General features: G+C 43.7%; 1 protein-coding gene across 1 annotated transcript in view; it reads right to left on the bottom strand.

Annotated features, from left to right (window-relative positions):
- The window catches only part of LOC144098327 (nucleolar pre-ribosomal-associated protein 1), a 66,959-nt gene that overhangs the window by 19,104 nt on the left and 26,433 nt on the right, over positions 1-21,422 (bottom strand). The window contains exons 13-24 of the mRNA XM_077630885.1: positions 20,815-20,913; positions 19,836-20,052; positions 15,567-15,630; positions 14,343-14,404; positions 12,928-13,085; positions 10,154-10,378; positions 9,177-9,398; positions 7,665-8,070; positions 6,576-6,920; positions 2,889-3,124; positions 1,912-2,000; positions 701-882 (exon numbers count right to left, since the gene is read on the bottom strand). Of these exons, the coding sequence (XP_077487011.1) occupies positions 701-882; positions 1,912-2,000; positions 2,889-3,124; positions 6,576-6,920; positions 7,665-8,070; positions 9,177-9,398; positions 10,154-10,378; positions 12,928-13,085; positions 14,343-14,404; positions 15,567-15,630; positions 19,836-20,052; positions 20,815-20,913 (2,305 nt within the window). The remainder of the gene's footprint in view (positions 1-700; positions 883-1,911; positions 2,001-2,888; positions 3,125-6,575; positions 6,921-7,664; positions 8,071-9,176; positions 9,399-10,153; positions 10,379-12,927; positions 13,086-14,342; positions 14,405-15,566; positions 15,631-19,835; positions 20,053-20,814; positions 20,914-21,422) is intronic.

Genomic DNA, 21,422 nt, shown 5'->3' with positions numbered 1-21,422 from the left:
TTTGCAAGCAATCTAAACAACATTTTTTGTTCATGATCACTAGTGGCATTGTTTTGTGCCTTTTCTGCTAATCCCACCCCTTATGTAATACCCCGCGAGGGGTCTTTAAGGTAATAAAATGAAATGAAATGATTTAAAATTAGGTGGCCTGGACCATACATTTTTCTGGATAATGCATTTTTCTAAACATACTTTTAAAAACGTATCAATGAGGTTCTACTACGTGCTGAAAGCTATCACGCTGACATGTTGTCCAATTCATGAAGGAAATAAAGATGAAGCATTACATCAAATCATTACATCATTAATTTGACAGTAGATTCTTCTTTCCTCTTTTGTCTCATGCTAGCCTTTTACCAAAACTGCTTCCATCACTAGTGCTATCTGTGTTCTTTGATAGCATGTACTTGCGGAACTCGTCATTCAAACACACAACACTCCACCCACACAGATGAAACTGCAAGGGGCTCAAGTGCCAATTGTCTGCCATCAAATTCAAATGCAGAATGGGGCAGAGTGCTGGCAGAGTAACATTAATCTTACACAAGCTTAAGATGAAGCTCATAAACCGACTAAACTTCCAAAGACAAGGTGTGCCTGATTTTTCTAGGTTACGCACCTAACCAAAATAAATGAAACCCTCATGGCCATGGAGCTCAGTATCGTGCAAGGAGAGACCCTCTCCAAGGAGCCCACTCACCTTTCCGTGCCTGCACCAGGGGGTCAGTGTCCAGCATAAGTGGGAGGAACCTTGAATGGCCAAACATCATCATGTACACCCGACAGAGGGCAGGGTTGATGTCGCCTACATTGTCCATACCATACACCTTCTGGCAGATCACAGAGAGCAGCTCGAACGATGTTTTCCCATACGACTCTGATCTGAAAAAAGGTTTGAGCCAGCATGACAGAAGTGAGGTGCAGTCAATCTCGGAGTAAAACCTCGTTGATACGTTTTAAAAAAAATTGCGGAAAAAACACTTCATCCGGAAAAACATTATCCAAACCACTTAATTTTGAGAAATGTAACTGCTGAATGAGGTACAAAGATATTAACTGACAATTTCACTTCATAAAAATTTCGATTAGTATTTCTTAGCACAAGACCTGAACAGATTCTTTTCTAGTGCTCGCAGAACTCAGTCTGTGTTCGCACTGTCTTAAGCGCGGAAGGAACTACGTAACGCATCCAGTCCGTCGACAGCAATGACGAAAGCAAGCAAAATCTCTTCCTCGTCATTTTCAGATGCTTCGCTCCTTAGCACCTCAGTACAGTGGCAAAGCCATCACGGCAGCTGACTGTCGCAGCTTTTCTGCTTTTTAAGCTGTCTACACTAGTGATGGCCCGCTCGTATGTAAGTGCATCACTGTAGCTCGTAGATGCTTCGCCCCATTGCCCCTATGCACCGCGAAGAAACCTAGAAGATATATAGCCAATAATTCGTAATGCCTGTAGTGACGTAAATATTTCTTCTATGTATGAGATAATTGAATGGAAAATAAAAGAAAACACAACCACATGCTGCCAGTGCAACCTTAGCCCATGACCTCCACATGTCGTGTATGGTGCTCTACCAGCTGAGCTACAGTGGCAGCTGCCAACGTTCTATTCTGCCTGTAATAGAATGCGGACAAGCACTGTATCTAGTATCCTTCAATTAAACCAACAAGATCAGACATCCAAAACAAGGTTACTGGTTTTATGTATTGCCAGCAAGAAGCTAATTTTCTCATGGTTTGGGATTCTGAAATTGACGTGCATGTATTCACCCATCAAATGAAGTTTTCCCTTTGTACTTAAACCTGCAGCTAATTACTGCAAGGAACTTCATTTATTTCATGGCTCTCACAGTCAGCGCAAGCTTCCACATGAACCAAACAGTTAAGCCTCAAACATCAGATTAGACTCACCGAAAGCCAGCCTTCAGGTTGTTCTTAATAAACTGAGGCCAGAGTCCATCTTGGCGCACAACCCTCCCAAAAGCTTCTTGGTTGATAGCCTGGATGAGACAATATGCAAAAGAAAACTTACACATGATATCCAGTACTTTCATAGTCCATACAACTAAATATAAATGATAGGTATTAAAAATTTAGCAACAAAACACAAAAGAAAAAAATAAATTTTCTTATGCAAGATCACATTAGCCATGACAGACAGAAAGACAGAGCAGAATCATGTTCTAGACCACATGGCTCCTACAACCAGTATACAGAGGTCGATTGATTTTTTCGGACTCGGCAGGGCTCGCAAAGTCGTCCAAATGATTGATCAGTCTGCAAAATTTGTGCACCTTGCTGCTAGAAAACGGCTTCAAAAAATTACGAACTTCACTGTTTCCCACATAATTTTCGCAAACGATAATATTACATTGAAATTTGAGCCAAAGTCATGCTTTCGTCATGTCCGCAGTACCTCGTGTCACCGATACCAGACTGTGAGATGCGGCCATGGGTCATGCTGCAAACGCGTTGCACTGAATGCCCCACGATGTTCTACACGCAAAGTGTGAACATAAGTCCATTTCCCTAGTTATCAACAGTCACAAAGGCCAATAGAGGGAACCAAAGAGAAGAAGCAAGCAGGAGTGAGTGCCCACAGCTGCACCTCCACATACATATACACCAATCAGTGCCACGCAATGGGTTTCAAACGTGCCAGTCTTACGTATTATGATCACAGTTTTGCTTCTATAGCTGCTCCCCATTGTCACATGGTTTGTATCCTGAGGATATTACAGAAGAATAAAAATAAAAACTGCATTATGTTCACCAACTTTTTTTTGTGTGTGACATCTGCTATCATGTTAAACAGCCTTGAAACAAATAAAACTCACCCACTGCAATGACACAAACCACATGTATACCTTTTCGGAGCCTTCACTTACCCTGGCAGTGGCCACTGTATGCTCCAACTCGTGAAGGACGTGTTGTGGAAGTTCACCATGGCCCCCCACCAAGTTGGCTATGCACTGGAGCAGGGTATGAAGGCAGGAGTCGCCCACAGGGCTGTCAGCCAATTCCTCACTCAGGCTATGGCAAAGCGTGTTTAGTAGGGCCAGCTGAAGGTGTTGTTCTGCAGTGTCGGCGAGGATCTCCACTAACTTCGCAATCTCGTCATGTCCTGAGAAATGAAAGAAAAAACACAGTTTGTTATCTGTTGCTCGAATATTTATACATTAAAATTAGGGGTGTGCGAATATTGAAATTTTTGAATACGAATCGAATACGAATATGAAGAAAAAACCGCTTCGAATATCGAATCGAATATCGAGTATCTGTTCAGTACAAAAAAAATTTCAGAAAATGATGAGCAAGCAAACATTGTTGCCCTTATTTTTTTCAAAATAGTGTATGGTCTTTGCAACTAAAATAAACAAAACTAGACTGCCTCAGTACCATATAAAAAAACATGATGTACACAAAAATGTATACTACTTGGTTAAACAGCATAACAGTATCCAAACTATAATGAGGTCATGCAAAACAAAATCTATAAAATGACAAGACTGGCAACAAAAAAAATAACATGACAACCATTAAACCTCATTCATTCGGAGTTCAAGGGACCGCAAGAAATGCCCAGTTCATCCGAAGGCCTCTGTTAATAAAATTGCCCACGCCCCCGAAAAACAAAAATGCTGCCAAAAATGCAGAAGATGCAGTAAGGGCTTATGAGGCGGCTCCATCGCGCTAACACCTTTAAGCCCGTGACGAGCCACCCGTTTTGGAGTGCTGGAAGAACAACACAAATGCAAGCAAGGGGCCGGGGAACACACACTGGTGTCGAAGCGGCGAGGTGGTTTTTAAAAAGGAAAAGAGAAATAAGCCGCGCGGAGCTGGGATTGGACTATCGGCGATTGCGCGGACCGACATTTGAAGTTGCCGTGGGGCAGCGGTGAAGCTCAGAAACCGAAACTACGCAGCCAGGCTATTTTTTTGCCCTAGCGACAGAGGCCTTCCGATTGTTGCCACGCCTGCCGTTACGCCCGCCAAAGAGGTGTGCAGGTCACAATGCACCATGCAATAGGCGAGATTTTAACAAAATCGCTTGCCCTATTGTGACTACTTGACGCGCCCCTTCAGGAGGCTCCCGCGGCATTCCGCAAGTAGGCTTTCCCGCATAGCGTAGTTTACAAAACGGGATGGTGGAAGTCACGCTCGGAGAGTTATGAAGGCGACAGGACGCATTCTTCGGATGTGGGCATTAAATACGTAACGTATTACGGAAGGATTGAGAAAAGCGCGATTTCGCGTTGCGATTGCTCGAAGCGGGCCGTCGGCCATCTTGTTCGAAGCACGGGTGATATGTGGGAAAGCCCACTTGGGGAAATTCTCACGAGGTGAAGCCTTGCAGCGTCGGGATGCGGTCGGTCCGCGTGATAAACGGCGGAGAAGGAAGGGGATAGGACCTCTGTATTGTTTTCCTGGAATTTTTAACTCTATTATCGGCTAATTTGCCCAGATATTGCCGTTTTACCACGCTCGAATTTATGAAAGTATGTGCAGTATACGATCGCTGTTGAGTATTCGGGAATTTTCAAACATTCGGAAATTCAGGAATATCAATTTTTGAATACGAATACAAATCGAATATCAAACATATTCGATTCGTATTCGAAATTTCGAATATTCGCACACCCCTAATTAAAATAAATCACAGTACACATAAAGGACTTGAAACAACTAACATATGGTGAGAGTTAGTGTGTTTATGACAAAAGGAACATAGTTGTACTGCAGCAGAGCAGCAAGCTGGGCTAGTTGGTGCACTTGCATCTATGAAACCAGGAACAACACAATTATAATATTTATTTTCGACTTATTTAAGGAATTTGACTTATTACAACATGTAAACAGACGTATTCCGCACCCTGTTACCACCGAGTGCTTGCAGAGCCCTTTCACACACACAAAAAAACAACAACGATGAAGTGAACAAAACAAACAAAAGTAATGACAAATAGATGGCGATTTCATAAAGAAAAATAAATAAACTAAAGCCTCTGTGTCTTTCACTGGCAGTGAGTTTTATACAAATGTTCCTTATTTGGAACGTTGGTGCTTGGAGGTAGATAAATTCAAAAACAGGCAATCCTATCCTAGTCCCTGCATTTTGCCGGAGGCATAAACAATGTCCTATTCTGCCCATCAAAAAGCGAGTACAGACTTGGAGATATTTTCGGGCAGGGCATTCATGGCTAGCTTCCAAGGGGCATGCTACCAACGTTGAACTCGCCACATGTCTTCGGGTTCTCACCTCCTGGCTATGTGTGGCGTCGGAGAGTCTGAGAGGTGTTTTGAAGCGTTTGGGGCTGCTCACGTCCTCATATCCCACCTGATGATGGTAAAAATAGTGGGGTGCATGCAGGGAGCAGTCAAGCACCCTCTACCCCAACCCCCTCTAGCACGCACTCCACCTGAAGATGACGAAGGCAACGCAAGGCACATGCAGAGTGTGGTCATGTGATCAACGAATCGAGCCATGCGTGGGTGATTCTTAGTGTCTCCCGCATTAAGCTGGTTGGCATATATATGCTGTCCCATGTTGTCTATCAAATATGTGGGCACCGATCTGGGGATGTGTTTAGGCAGCATGTTCTTGAGCAGCATCTCAGATACATGCTATATATGCTGGACCCACTGCACATCTTTGGGTTCTCACCTCCCCGCTACGTGCGGCATCTGAGAGGTGTTTCAAAGCGTTTGGCACATCTCATGACCACATCTCCCACCTGATGAGAGAAGGGATTGCATTAAGCGAAAGGCAGGGTGCATGCAGAGTGTGGTCGCACACCCTCCCTACCCCACTTGCGCACGCCCCCCCCAGAAGACGACGAAGGCAATGCGAGGCATGTACAGAGGGTGGTCACATGATCATGAAACAGGGCCACACAAGGGTTGTTGTGAGATGTGCATATCATAGCCATACTGTAAAAGCCTTGGCACAAGGAATGCTTTCCTGCATAGCATGGCTTCTAAAGCGCTGTATGCGATACAGCTCATATTGTGACAGACAAAATTAATCAAGCATAGTGGTTTTCTCTATAATTTGCAGTTTACAATTTACAAAGACATTGCAGGCAGCTATAAGATTGTATTCAGATATCAAGAAAAAGAAATTCGCACTGCACAGACCCTAAAAGCTGTTTCTGATCAGATGACATTAGCATTCTGTATATGGGAAATGCCAATGTTCCAAAAATGGAACATGAAAAAAAAACATATAGCCATTGTAAATGCGTCTACATTTCTTTTCACAGTTATTTTCAAAAGCATATGTGAACAGTCAATAGCAATTTTCATCTTGTAACATTACTTCATCATGCAGTGGTTAAAAGGTTAAGTGACATTCAATAGGATTTCAGTAAACACTGGAGAAGCTGTCTTAATAACATGATCAGTTGCACTGAGCCAAGCCAACAAGTGGGCTGTCAGTGCTTAGAAAAGTTGCGCTGACACCACCTCAAGACCAACGCAGTTTTTGAGCAACGTCCTGATGCAGTGCTTGAAGGAGTACACTGGAAATGTGAACTAGTAAACTAAGTGGTCAGAAAGGAGAAGCAGCAACTTGCCGAGCTGTCCAAGTTTCATCAGTGACTCCAGGCAGGCCGTCATGTCCTCAACCACCTGCTGTGAAACCCCATTCTCGAGAGCACACATGCGCTTTGGCAGCAGGAGGAACGTCTTGGTGAGCCATGCAGCCAATCTTCGCGGTGCCCCATCCTTCGTCAGTCCAAGTGTGAGGCTTCGCAAGAAGCCAACCAGGCTTGCGGGAGAGAGGTGAGACACGGTGGGCTTGAACGTTGTTGGGATCAGCTGCTGCAGGGCTTGCCGATGAAGTGCGTTGTGCTTCATAAGGAAGTTTACTACGTCAATGCACGCAGACGTCTCATCTTCCAGGAGCCGTCGGAGGTCATCTGAGCAAAAGGCAGGCATGCAATTGCTGAATTCACTATTAATACTGACAGTTGGGCAAGTTGTTCTCAGTCGCCTTCTCCAAAACTGCGACAAGGGTTAAGGGCAAGAAGGCTCGATCTGAGTTAACCTATCAAGTGACGCATGCAGAAAGGTCTTGTTATTGTTTTTTAGTGTTTCATTAGTTTTTTTCTTTGTTTTGGTGTTTCTGCAGGTTTCCTTATGCATTTATGCAGTGGGTTGCGTGTAAAAATTTGCATTGTTCTGTCGAATAAAAATAGCTGTCCCATTGTATTTTCGTGCCGTTGTATTCATTACATTTTCAAAAAGAAGTATGTGCAGCACAATTAGTTGTGTTGAAGTCAGCCCGTTGATCCAGCTTGCATAGAATACGTGGTTAAGGCTGTATTAACACATTTTTTAACTCGGTATCCACGCAGATTAACAGCTCACAAAAAGCTCACAACAGGCAACGCAACTCATGAGGTTGAATATGTTGACTGCATACTTGAGTGGTGAAATATATATATATATATAAAAAGCAGGGTGTACAGCATTAGGCTTTCACAAGACAATCAGCCCTCACTGTTGCACGTGACATGTTTTCATGCAATGTGGTCCTATATGCAACTTTCCACTTCTTACAACCAGTCTTTGAGACTGCAACATTAATAAAGTTTAATTCCCTACTTTCTCGTCTTAGTTTTCTCTCTCCATGCCTTTGTCTACAGAGTTGGGCAACTCACCAGATCCAAGAGCAAACACGTAGATGGGCCGAAATTCCAAGAACTGCACGAAGGCCGCCAGCAATGATGCCTTGTCCTTGCACTCAAGGATGACTGACAGCATGTTCTGGATGACTGTGGCTGAAAGAAGTGGTGCATCGTGCTGCCTGCTGTTTGCTCTGCCAGCACATGCCAGCCAGGTGCTCAGCAGGGTTCCCAGGCTCTTCTTGTGCTTCTTGGACGGCGTGCATGTCATCACTTCGAGCAGTGTCAGCGTGTCAGACTCCGTGAAGACACTTCCAAAGGCACGCAACATCTTGCTGCTGTCGAGTCCTTTAGGGAGGGCACCTGATGCAAGGCTGACCACTGACCTATTTTTGAGAAAGCGCAGAGATGCCTGCAACTCTGGCAGTACACTGGCAGCGCTCTGCAAGAAAGGACAAAGTGAAAACTTAAGCATGCCACTCTTGAACACTGAATGTGACCTTTCCTAGCCAAAGACTAGCAAGCTAGCACTACTAACAGCGAAGTCAGGAAAGAACAGTAACTACTAGTCATAGTGGTCTACTAATGCTATGTCACATAGCTGCTCAGGTCAAGTTCACACTATCAAATTTCAGCCGTGGCAGCCACATTTCAATGTATGTGGAACAGAGATACAAAACCGCTCACCCATGTGCTAAGCAATGTCAAAGAACCCTAGGTGGTTGAAATGAATCTGGAGCCTTCTACTACGGCATTTACTATGGCATTTCTCATAGCATAGCCCAAGTGCAGTTTTTGGATGCTAAACCCCACACACCATGCCAAGAATACCTAATTTCATCAGAGTTGATCCGTCTCTCGTAATGGTTTTAATCAGGCATGATTCTTGCGATGTTCACTTCATTACATTGGTTAACAAAGACTAAAGTATGTGCTTAAGTTAGCACATGGTTCTCTAGTGCTTCGGGTGGCAAATTAATGCTGCTAGATAGCATGCGTGCAAAGATAAAACTGGTTTGTTTGTAGACCACCAGAACTTCTGTCAATAGGGTACAGCCATCTTGGGTTGTTAAGGACCCAGTACCCACCATTGCATTAAAGTCAGCACAGCCATGCATAGGAATGAACAAATCTTCACTGCAAAACGATATAATTTCCAAACTAGCTACTGTTTCAAAATGGGGAGTTTCTATGAAAAACCAAGCACAAACACAAAAATGACGAGTCCACAGGAAGAAACACAACAAAAAACTCGTTTATTTTTTACAATATGTGCATTTATACATGCCAGGGGAGACACCTAGCAAAGATCATTTTTCTCAAAAACATCATTTTCTCAAGAATGCAGAGTGGTTCCAACATTGCATTTTTTCCAGATTTCTCTGTTCCATGCCGTTTTTTCCATTAAAACTTAGCGCACTCAGAAATGGTTATCGACATGAAATACCAACTAGCCTCTTTCGTAGCATCATTTAGCATTTTCAAGATGGCTGCAGCCATCGCCAAAATCTGAAATAGCCTGCATCTGCAACAAAAGCTTTCACAAACCTGCTGGACTTGGATCATGGTGTCGAGTAAGAAGTCAGAGTACTGATGTACTGCAGCCAACCGGTCATCATCCCCATCATAAAGAAAATAGGACAGAGTGACTTCATCACGAAGCATAAGATTTAGAAGCGCGGCAGGCTCTTCCTTTTCTGTCCTCAGCTCAGTGGCACGCTCAAAGACAGCCTTCAGAACCTGCAGCATCTCTGAAATGCCTTGAACGAGCTGGAAGAACACAAAGCACAGAGGTTACACATTTGTGATGTGGAGGCCAAACAAATTAAGACTTTCTTGTTCCACTACAGCACCAAAGCAATATTAAGCCATCTGAGCCTGTCATCATGCTTCACTGGGACGCAGAGGCTAAAAGATACACGTTTAGCCACAAAAAACATGCACACTGGAGCAATTCTCTTAGATCTGGCAATGCAGCCTAAACATTAGATGCAGTGGATAATTCAGCCTGAAAGAAGAGCACAATAAGTTGGCATGACAGGATGATGCAACAAATAAACTAAATCATCAGCTCTTCACAGCAGATGGCTCGTGTTGATGTCACCTCGAGTAAGCTGTTCTGGGCAGTACTATAGCGCAACAAGCGCTGTAAAATAAGAGCTCTACAAGAAGATCAAACTGCAAATTTTTTCAGTACACATGCATGGCATTATATGGCACTAGGTGCAATTTTACCCGAGACAAACAAACCAGCCAGCTCATTAAATATTTTTTGAAGTCATGCTCATATCTTGCAAACCTGTGATCATTGTTAGATGCTTCTGTTAACACAGTAAAAAAAAAGTATAATACCAGACTAACATCTTGCCATTCGAAGACGTTTCTTTTCCAGAATAGTGCTTGTTACAGAAGCTGCCAAGCATTGTGATCATGTCCAGAATATTCTGGCGCCACTTGCTACCATTCTTAAGTCTCAGGATTCACTATGACAGGAATGAGAGAAAATTTTGCAACGGCAGACTCACAATTTTGGAGTTAAAGAGTTTCCTCATGTAGAACATTGCTTGATAGAAGAGGCTGGTGCACTCAGACAAGCTGCAAGATGAAATGCTCGCGATGGCCTTGGCCGATGCCTCCTCTGGCTTGCCCTTTCCCTGCTTCAGCATGTACAAGAGATCCAAGAACAAACCTTCCAGCTGTCTCTCTGCTTGGGAGCAGAACACTTCTGCACCTTCCTCCTTCACTGGCCTCTGTTACAAAAGAGAAAGGCCAAACCAGGCTTAGCACGCTACATACACCTTCTTAATATACACTGTCTCCTATTTTGCATGACACGCAATCACCTTTTTTTACAAGATGGTGCACCCTCTGGGGAGTGCATGAAAATTTACTAAACTGGTTCAAAACAAATGCACATGGTTGCTGCTGTACCCACCACAGGCATGATTTGCTTTTGCAGCCACCAACTGCACATGCATAATGGCAGATGCAGGTGCCACCTGCACCAGTCACCAACACAAACTCGTACAACCTGGTGGTTTGTTTTCAACCAGTAGAGCACATGAAAGGGCAGAAAGGGAGAGCAGTGCATGTATAAAGTGGCTACCTTGGCTGATAAACGTGAATTGCTTTTATTTTTTTTTATGAAAAGAATGAGCTGCACTTCCAGGAAAGTCAAAAATAATCTTGCAGAGAAAAGCTTTCTATGTAATAGTACCGGTTGCTGTGGCAGCACTGAAGTTTAGTCCTGATTGCAAGCCATTGCAGGATATGGTGTCTTATGACCATTCACGGTCTTGCACGGCTGATTTTTGTTCAGACACATAACTGGAATGCCAATGGTAAGTTTTTCGAGCTGACAGCATGCTGAGCCAGCAGTCCAGCACAGTGCTTGCAGCAAATCATTGAAAACACTAAACTAAACCTGTCACCACGTTAATGGAAGCAGACACAGTTGCATCTTCTGGTGCATAGCCTCCAAAGAATGGTGATGCCATGTAAAGCACCATGAAGGTATTTGAAGCATGCTGTCAGGTGTCAACAAAGCGCAGTCTGTGTTGAGCATGTCAGACCAGTGCAATGCTGTCTCAAAGAGCAGAAGAAAGCCAGATTTTTTATTTTCTACAGACAACTCAAACAAGTGGCATTTTGAAGAAGTTTACTAAAAACAGATGCTGAAATTTTCTGACTTGATTTGAACACCCACAAACTGGAGTACCTCATGCTGCGCACACACAGACAACAGTGAATGCACCCGCAACATAGTGCCAGTGTAAGCCAGAGCAAGCTGGACAAAAATGGCAACGGGAGCATTGTCATGTCATTTTCAGCAGCTCATTTTGCACCATGCAGATGGCGTCCATGCTGTCTGGCTGGCAACGATGCTGGCCAAAAATTTCAGAAAGGATTCCAGCCTCACAGTACACTGTAATTTTGCAGATGCAAAATCCACCATCTCAGCCAACATTTTAGCAACTCTCACTGGAGACAATATTTCTGCAATGGTTACATTTCAAGACCATTATTAAATGCCTGGTGGGAATAACTGTCATATCAAGGGACATGACAAGTGTGTGGGTATGGTTGCTTTTGTTGCTTCCAGAAGACACAATCATGCAAGCGACTCCTGGCCAGTCTAAGCACCTGTGACACGAATGCGCGATGATGGAGGGCACAGGTTTTCCCTTCACTGCATTCTTAAGCAGGGCTTTCAGCAATTTTTTTATTTCCTTGTGCTTTTACGTGAAATTTTTTGTGCATATCAGAGATAATCTTATGACTACTCTCACCAAATTTCACTTTTGTATCCCCAGAAACCTGTTTTTTAATATATATTTTTCCTCTTAATAATAGTGAAAAGGCTGCAGAGTCAAGAAAAGTGTGGCAGAAGGCCGGTTCAACACTCATTGCATTTCTACTAGTGTGCTGCAGGTGAGGACATTCTTAGAATATTTTTTTTTTGCGAAGCACAAATTTTGGTTTTGAATTTTTGTAATACTTGCCCATTGACATATTTAGAGTGAAAAGGGAATGTATGTACAAGAAATTAAAAATTCACAAATCTGAAAAACAATGTCATGACCTGCCCTATGGTCCTAGAAGTGTAACAAAATAAACAGGGTCAAAATAGCTAAACAGTCCACAAGGTGAGTATCTAGGTAGAAAACCAAAACAAAGAAAAACGCCTGCTGTTTGAGCATTTCCCTGCAACGCAGAATCGCCATGGTTCACAAGGCAATTTCTTTAGAATAGTTCCGGGTCAATTTCAGCATTGAAACTTCTGTACAACACAGAGAATGAGACATACAGACGGATGCAACACTTTTTTAAAATCAATTTTTTGACAATTTTTTTTTAGATTTCAAATCCGTGTCCCCCCTCAAGTAAAGATCAATTTTACGGTTTTTTCTGGCTACGTTAAGTTTTCCGCACTGCACAAGATACATTTCTGCTAAGAAAATAGGATTTAACAGTTTTCCGCCACTCGGTTCAAACGCCTGGCGTCAAGACTGCAATGGAATCCATGATCACCATTTGGAAACGAATGATGGTGTATTTTAGCTTCAGGGATTCGAGACTAAAATATAACCGTACTGACACACCACACTTTTCTGCCAAAAACGGCTGGTGGTGGCGACACTCGATTTTCATCTTTTAACTTTTCTGGTGCATTAATAGCTCTGTTTTGCATGACAGCATGTCATTGGAACGTGGTAATCCATCATTACAGACCAACTTCAATTTGTCCTCTGCATCCATTCAACCTTAAAAGACGAAGGAATGAGCTGATCCTACTCACCAGTTTCGGCAGAGTGGCAGACGACCAGATGGAGATGTACCCTCGCAGAGGCTTTGAGAGGGCAGATGAATGATCACTGAGGAATTTGCAGAAGATCAAAGGGTGCTGCTGGTGGTGTAGGATGTTTTTTATCACCGAGTGGACGTACCTTTTGAGCACTGTGAACAAGGTGCAGCCAATGTAAAGTCAACCAAGCTGCTTGCAATGCTGCATACGAGTGCCCTTTGCCCAACATTTGGCAGCCGTGTGGCATACAAACAAAGCCTGCTCTGAAGTTGTCATTAAGATGCCACTTCCTTGTGCGAGTCCTCCCCTTTACTCTCAGCCCTGCCAACAGGCTGGAAGGTACTCAGGCTGGCCCAAAGCATCATAAGCAAATGATCCCATTGCTCTGCCAAAAATAGTTTCAACAGTGCATTCATTGGCGCACTCCCGTCCTTTCAAGACAAGAAAATAGTCAAGCGCAACAAACTACTTCGAGCAGCCGAACGAAAGTTCACACAGCAGAGGCCATGCAGACTGGCAAGGTAGAGAAATACAAGGAACTGCCACCTAGAGTACCTTGACAATTTCTAAGCAGTGACTGCTTGTTATTTCTAGCCTTGTTGATATCGCATGAGAGAGAACTGAGCACACGACTTCCCGAAAAATCTGAGAAGCAAGAACTAATTACAGGACATTTTGCTCTTGCTACACTATTTACGTCACTGCCACAGTTGGCGTACACCATTAAAATTTGTATTTAGTAAGGTAAAACCTTGTTAATTTGACCCCTTTTAATTTAGAAATACAGACGCTTTGGACTTCCAGCAGGGTCCCTGCCAACACTTACATAAGTCTGGTATTGGACACTTGTTAATTCATACACTGCTCAGCTAACACCTAATGATTTGGACAGGCTCCCAAAGGAGGGCTACTCCAAGGCAAGGCTGACACAAGATTTATGGGGGTTTAACGTCCCAAAGACTGACACAACAAGTAATCGTCCAAAAATTCCTCGCCAAGCCTCAATTGAATGGTACATTGTTGTTCATATTGGCGCGTGCTCATGGGAGCGCGCCGACGATGAAGACGAAGTGTGCGTGTGCCGGTGGACAAAGACGAAGTGGGTGTGTGGTTCGGACAGCCATCTTGTGAGTTCCCTGCTGTGCGCTGAACTTCGCTGAGACCGTGATCTGTGCCGGTCCTGTCTTCGTTACAATATGTAGCTGTTTCCAGAGCAGACAACCATTGCCCAGAGTTTCACCCAATAAATTTACTATACGATGCGACAAGTTTTTGGCCGCTTCTTGGTGGCCATTCAATAATTCATATAATTCAGATAATTTTTTTTTTCTAGAGCCTTGAAGTTTAAAGAAAACAAGGTTTTACTGCACAGTGCAGCAGCTGTTATCAAAAGAAACGAAGTCACTTGCCAACATCCGAAAATTCTTTCAAGCTCTCGAATATGGCAGGAACAAGAGGACTGAAATATGTTCTGCAAGAAAAAAAGAAAAGGAAGAAACAATAACAAAAAATTAGTGATGGTTTTATAACCTTGAGGTTTCACACAACTTGCATGGAACAAAAGAAAACATATTGGTCTGTAAGATCAGGAAGCTTCAGCTGGACAGTAAGCTTCCATTTCTTTTTCCAATAGGTCACAACCAAATGTGCATATGTGCATGTGAGCTTAGCCAGCAGTCAGAGGCAAATGGAGATAAAAGGCAATAAAACAAGGCCCTTGTATGTGGCCTGGCCGACTAAAATGGCAAACCGAACAGTCAACAGTTCGGCAGCTCCGAATTCCAACGTGTATCAAAGCTGACCGGAAGTTTACTGTCACAGCTGTTCACTTAAAAAAGCGACCGTCAGCGCGAGCAAGCTCGGTAAACAGTGCGCAATTCAAATTTAGAAATGAATAGACAACTCTCTCTCTCTTTTTTTTTTTACACATGGAGCTCCATTTATCCTGCCAGGTATGGCATGAGGTGCATACTACTACCCACGACTTGGGACCCCCCGTTTTGAATGATCACTTTTGTAAAAAAAAAAAATGAGGGGAAGGGGGGGGGGGTCAACCTTTATGCGGCAATGGCAATATACTGTAATATAGTGGTTTTGCCTGGTTGCAGTCATTTGCTATAAATCTGGCCGCGTCTTGTGTCACAGGCAAAATGATAAAGCCACGTTTGAACAAATAAGCGTTACAAAGATTTGAGGCATCAACCCCCCTCGTAAAGAAGCATCGACCCAATGCTTTACAATGAAAAGAAATGAGGCCAAAAATTAACACTGAGAATGCAAAAAAAAAAGAAACAATCACTGAAACACACGAGTCCTTTAACACGCATAATAGCACAACATGCACAACTTCCGGGTGTGCCCAGCGCACCTGTGGTGCTATCGCTCCATCGGAGGCCTCTTCATAGTCAAGCTCTCCAAGTAGAAAAACAATTTTTTCACTCTTTTTCATTCCAGGAAACTCCAAGAAAGCAGTTATCCATTAAAACTTCTTAATCAAAAGCTACAGGACACCACACAGAGCGCCTCTGGCAACACACAGGATGCAGACAGGATGTCACCATACAAGAAACATTTCTTGTCCTCTCACATATGAAGCAAGTAATTCGAGGCAATTTGATAGAAAAGCTGCTCACCCAGCTTTAAATGACTCCATTTCTTCTGCATTCTTCAAATCAGCTTCGTCTTGTTTGAGCACACCTGGACAAATCATTTGAATGTTGAAGCACTGCCACCATAACAAATTTCCTTCAGCCTTTGTTCTTGACAGTAACAACACTGACAGCCCAGTTTTGTGGAACAAAGCCACCAGTAGCTTTGAAACTATTTTAAGAGCGTAAAGAAGATCCTTCACAAGGAAATTACAAACCCATCAATGCCATGGCACTTGAAAGTGTCATGCCACAACAGTTTATATTTCCCTACTGACCCACTGCTATGCACTGTGGTTGTGACAAAAACCTAGATACATTCCCGGTTCGTATGATCAAAATTGCAGGCAATAAAAATGTCACGTAGAGTTGCACTATTTTTCTTCCGGTTAATATGTTCCTGGACAAAACACTTTCCCTGCTACTACTTTAAAAATTTTGATAAATTCTGGTTGTATAATATGTTTAGCGACCAAATGCACAGGTGGTTTCTGGTTTCTGGGGTTTAACGTCCCAAAGCGACTCAGGCTATGAGGGACGCCGTAGTGGCGGGCTCTGGATAACTTTGACTACTTGGGGTTCTTTAACGTGCACTGACATCGCACAGCACGCAGGCCTCTGGCATTTCACCTCCATCGAAATGCGACCGCCGCGGCCGGGATCAAACCTGCGTCTTTCAGGTCAGCAGCCGAGCAACATAACCACTGAGCCACCACAGCGGCCCCAACTGCACATGTGAAGACATCATATGTGAGAACATATGATTGGGCTGAACATGGGGGCATACGACATGAAGATGTAGTATACAGCAGCCGTATGGCAAGAACTAACCCTAAATATTTTTACCACCACCCGCCACAGTGGCTTCTCTGTGGAGCCTAGGTGCGAAGGGGTAAAGCATCTAAAGAGAGTTTCGAAATTTCAAAATATCTGTATTCAAAACCCCAAAGTATATTCGTATTGAGCGAATAACACTTCTTGAACTCTTGCTGCATGTGGTTTCGATCCAGTGTACCTCCTCTGGGATGGCACTACGGCACGGTCGTAACGAAAGCCCCGACTTGCGCCGCATGCATGTACTCCCGCGCGTATGCCAGAGCCGCTCTGCACATGCTCATGTCAGCAGACTCGAGCAGGCGGACGCGAGGCGCCCAGATCTGCACTTGCCAGGTGTCTGCAGCCATGCCACCTGTGGTGCACACGCACCGTAACCAGCACGGCGGCGTGCATCAATAGAGAGATTTAGCAGCATAGCGCGATCCGCTTCCATGCGCCGCTAGTGTGCACACGCTGACTGGCTTCGACACGGCAGGCATGAAAGCAGTTGGCCGGCGCATGGCGCCTTGTGTTGTCTTCACGGAGACCTGCACATGCGCAATGGCTCCCTGTGGAAGCGGATCATGCTATGCTAAATCTCTAATTGGAGGAGCGCGGCTCCTCTGACTTCCGCAGAAGGAGTCTGAGCTGACTGCAACCACCACAGCCACTCTTTTATGCATGAAATTCGCTCAACAAGCCTGACGGTGTGAGCATGAAGGGGAGCTAGCACGAGACACATGAAGATGGGTGCCCCTTTCCGACACCTGGTGCAAGGTGGTGCGGGCGCTGGGTACGCAGTGCATACGCCTAGCAGGTGTCGCGCAGGCACCACTAAAAAGCAGCATCTGCGCAGCAACGCAATCGCAATAAACAGCAGCAGTTGGAGGCCCCACAAATAGCCTCACACCCCACAGATACATCAGCACCACATGTAGGTTGGTTCCCCTAATTTCCGATGGATATTTTTGCAGAAAGTCAACTCGGCTGAACGAAGCTGCTAAAGCGTCAATGCATTCTCCTTTTTTTTCTGTAATGACCTTGTGTGTTCCAAAAAGACATGATTCGGAAAATGCCTATTGTGCCGTTCAACCTTCTTTGCGTAGCTATTCAAAGAAAATCACTATTCGCTTCAAGTTCACATCGAACCAAAAAAACCACTAGTCGCACATGCCTAAAATTTAGACACGTTTAGAAAAAACGCAGGAGACTTTTATTCCTGAATTGCTAGAGCTGATGAAACGTAGGTCTACAAGCATAAACCAGAGTAGAAACAAGAGTGCATGCAAGGAAGCTATAGGGTCTCCAACTCTAAAGAAATTTCCTGTGCAATTTTCAGCTGAAAAGGTGACAGCAACAGCCTTTTAGGATATAGGAGGCGTTTTGTTACTAAAATTGATGCCATAGAGGATGATGACTGGACGTACCTGTGGCTTCAATAACAAAGGCATTAGGTGAGCAGTCAAACCAAACACTTTGAGAAGTTGTTCGCAAGTGCACTGCGGCAAGTGTGTTCATGACAACGTGCCTACTCGTATGTCACGCCAACGACAAGCTGTTATTTGGAACACGGCTTCATATCTAGCTTAACCATTCACCCCGCAATTCAGACCTGGGTCCCAGTGATTACTTTCTTTTACGTAAACCCAAGATATTTTTGTGTGGGCAACAATTTCCTAATGATAATGCAGCAAAGAAGTGATAACAAGGGGGATTATTGATAAGTAGTAGGTTCAATTTTCCTTGAAAATTTAGTTTTCATATTCAGGTAAACAACTTGTTGAACACACCTCGTATTATCCTGGTAATGAATTAACGAATGCGCAAAATGTGACGGTACTTGGGGAACGAATTCACTCACTCAAAGTGTACATGGAGCAAAAAAAAAAAAACTGGAAATCAAAATTTTTTTTTCCTGACCGTGAGGGCTGTAAAGCTACTGATCATTTCTTCAAAGTCGATGCTTTTTGCCAGTTCGTTTTCAACAGATAATTCTGCAAAGCCAAAAACCTAGACGATTCCATTCTAGATGTCAAGTAGTTTTTTTATAGGTTTCACGTTAGAACTCCTCTGATGATACTACAGACAGGAATATTCTAAAAAATATTTGCAGATCTAGTGGAAAGGTTGTGCGAGATAAAAAAAATGCCACTCAGGGAGGAACGTGAAGAAGCGCAATGCTGAACAATGCTTGGCCTCGAACGTGCACATCAATGCATACCACATTGAGGTGTCTTCACAGCCAAAGTATCTCAACAAAAAATGTGCTCCCACTTCTTTGCTGCAGCTGCACCCCCTCAAGTTTTGCACCCTGTGCAGACTACACTCCTCCCACCCCTCTGGTGAAGCCATTCAGGGCATGACAATAAGACGAGAAAGGCAGCGGCTTCTTCGCGGTGCCTAAGGGCACTAGAAAAGGAGTTGTCTAGAACCTAAGGTAAGGAATGCTAATCGACATTTTTAAGACGTGAAAATGTCAATAATTGCCTTTGTATGTCATTTGTCATTTTCATGACATTGTATGTCATGAAAATTAAGCGGTTTGGATCACATGTTTTCCCAGATATGTTTTTTCCCCCGCATTCTTTTAAAAGCCTATCAATGTGGTTTTACTTATGTCACCATTACTGGACTCATTCTACCAACGATTTGCTAGTGTGACTTGCCCAAAGCCTCTAGGAAGCAGTGGTCTTCAAAAGAAACTGGAAGCTGCTTTAAAATATTCACAAAATCTGTGAGGATCTTACTCCTCAACAAAGCAACCCAAGTTTCTTAACTGGATGGCAAGGCCCAATGGAGTCATATGTACTTATTCGAGTCTGACATACTAGTAAATGAGTCACTTTTATTCAGGCTACTTTGAGAGCAATGGTTCAGCAGTATACTGCAGAGTTGGCAAAGTGCACAGGTAAGCAAGCAAAACTAACTTCATGTCCTGTTTCCTGGACTGTTCTATTGCATGTGCCTGCAAAACAAAGCCCAGTCACAGTCTCAATCAGTTGCACTGCACAACCTCTTTCCTTCAAAGCAACCCCTCTGCTTCCATGTCACCTCCGCAGTTCCTCAATGAGCCCCACTCCCCTGCTTGTAGCATGTACACTCTACCCAGGTGATACAAATATCTGCTGCCATTCCTCTTCAGTGCCACTGAGAACCACATCCTCAGGGCACCACTTCTTAAGCTCCATACCAGCTGTGACATGGTCTCTTGGAGCTAATTCTGGTAAGCATGCCTTCCCAGTCTGGACTGTACTGCCTGCAGTGTTGTACAGGATCTTAGTTGCCTGACTTTGTCTCGAATTTCATGGGCAGTGTGCTTTTCTTTTTATACACCACTGGAGGCTACCTATCAGATTTGATCTTTGTACCTTGTGCACCAGCACAGTGCTCAAGCATTTCATGGCCATTAAAGAAAAGAAACAATGCAATGCAGCTCACTCCATAGGTCCGTGCCAGTATGTCCGCTGTCCGTGGACACCCCTCCCATGATGTAGCGCATGACCTCGGAGTTGAGACGGCTGGAGTCTGTGATGATAAGCTTGACAGCATGCAGCAGCAGGTGAACCAGGTTCAGGTTCTGGCCCTGCCTGAACTTCTCCATCCAGAGGTCCACCTCCACGCTGTAGCCCTCCAGAACATTCAAGTTGCAGAGCAGCTGACGGGACAAAGGGAAAAGGAAATCCCTGAGGTCTCAATTTTTCTTGGAGACAACTTGAGTAACCACATCCAATTCCTGCAGCCTGTTGCAGCAACAGATTGAGGTATCCCAAATGATGATTCTAAGAGTAGTTCTGAACAAATGTCACTGAAACAAAACAAAAATCTGTATTTGATGCTATTTAGGTACAGATCACATTTTTGTATGTGTCTAAAGGTACCTCATAACAAGCTGTTTGATCTATAATTTACTTTATTCTTAGAAAAGTGAGAGAAAAATAAATATACAAATTTTCACTTGCCATAAAACATTTTTTTACATGCCAACACCACAATGGAAAGCAAGAGTAGTTCTGAACAAATGTCATAGTAAATTTCTTAAGGAGAGCAATTTTCTCAACACATGATTTACAGTCCATCAAATTAACGAAACCCAGACATTTTTCACTATCAGAATATAGCCTTTACCTAGGCACAAGCCAAAAATAGCCACTGAGATAGCCACTAGAACCACTAGAAAAAAGCCACTAAGCATCCACACAAGCACAGCTATACGGCTATAAAGGAAAGCTATATAGCTTCCACAGATACTGCAACATGCACAATCCCCCACACCACTATGAGCTACTGCATATTTCTCATGTGCTGCCAAAGAACTAGAAGTACTCGAAGAACAGATTTCAGCTCCAATGCTCATGTGTACTGCACAGAACATCAGGGCTTGCAAGACCATAGAAAGAGCAAGACAGTGTGATTATACCTTAGAGATGAGTGATGCTGCAGAATTTCCAACAGTGCCCTCCCTGCAACGAGCAAAGAGCTCAAGAAGGTGACAGAACGGAGACTTTTCACCTTCCTCCTGCAAGGTAAAGAAACACAATAACACAGCCATGATTAAAATACAGATGTACAATTGATGTAAGAAAAGTAAATGGGACACAATTCAGATATCAATGTGGGATACCATATGAATTTGGTGAATTCAGAGGCAGATAATGCCCACATGCGACTGTTTCAGTCCGACATTTGTGCATCAACCTATTAAGCTCCCAAATTCCCAGCACTGTGAACACGAGCCAAGTTACGTCACAAAAAAAAAGGCCTATATCTTCTATGGAACAGCTCTTACGCAGGAAAAAAATCTGAATTTCACAATGCATGAAGGATGACAGTACAATGTTTACCAGGCCAGGCCAACAAACAGGCAGACCTCCTCTCTTGTTTCATTAAAGTCACTCTCCTCCTCCTCCTTCCCAAATGTGGAGTAGATTTGTAGTAAGGAAGTAATTAATAATCAGCATTCGTGCAAGTGCAGCCATATGGCTACAAAGGAGAGCTTTACAGCCTCCACAGATCAAGGATGACCAA

Source organism: Amblyomma americanum, chromosome 7 (assembly GCF_052857255.1).
Source record: "Amblyomma americanum isolate KBUSLIRL-KWMA chromosome 7, ASM5285725v1, whole genome shotgun sequence".
NCBI classification, from domain to species: Eukaryota; Metazoa; Arthropoda; class Arachnida; order Ixodida; family Ixodidae; genus Amblyomma; species Amblyomma americanum.
The sequence above is the reverse complement of the archived record's forward strand: the minus strand, read 5'-3'. Positions and strand labels throughout refer to the sequence as shown.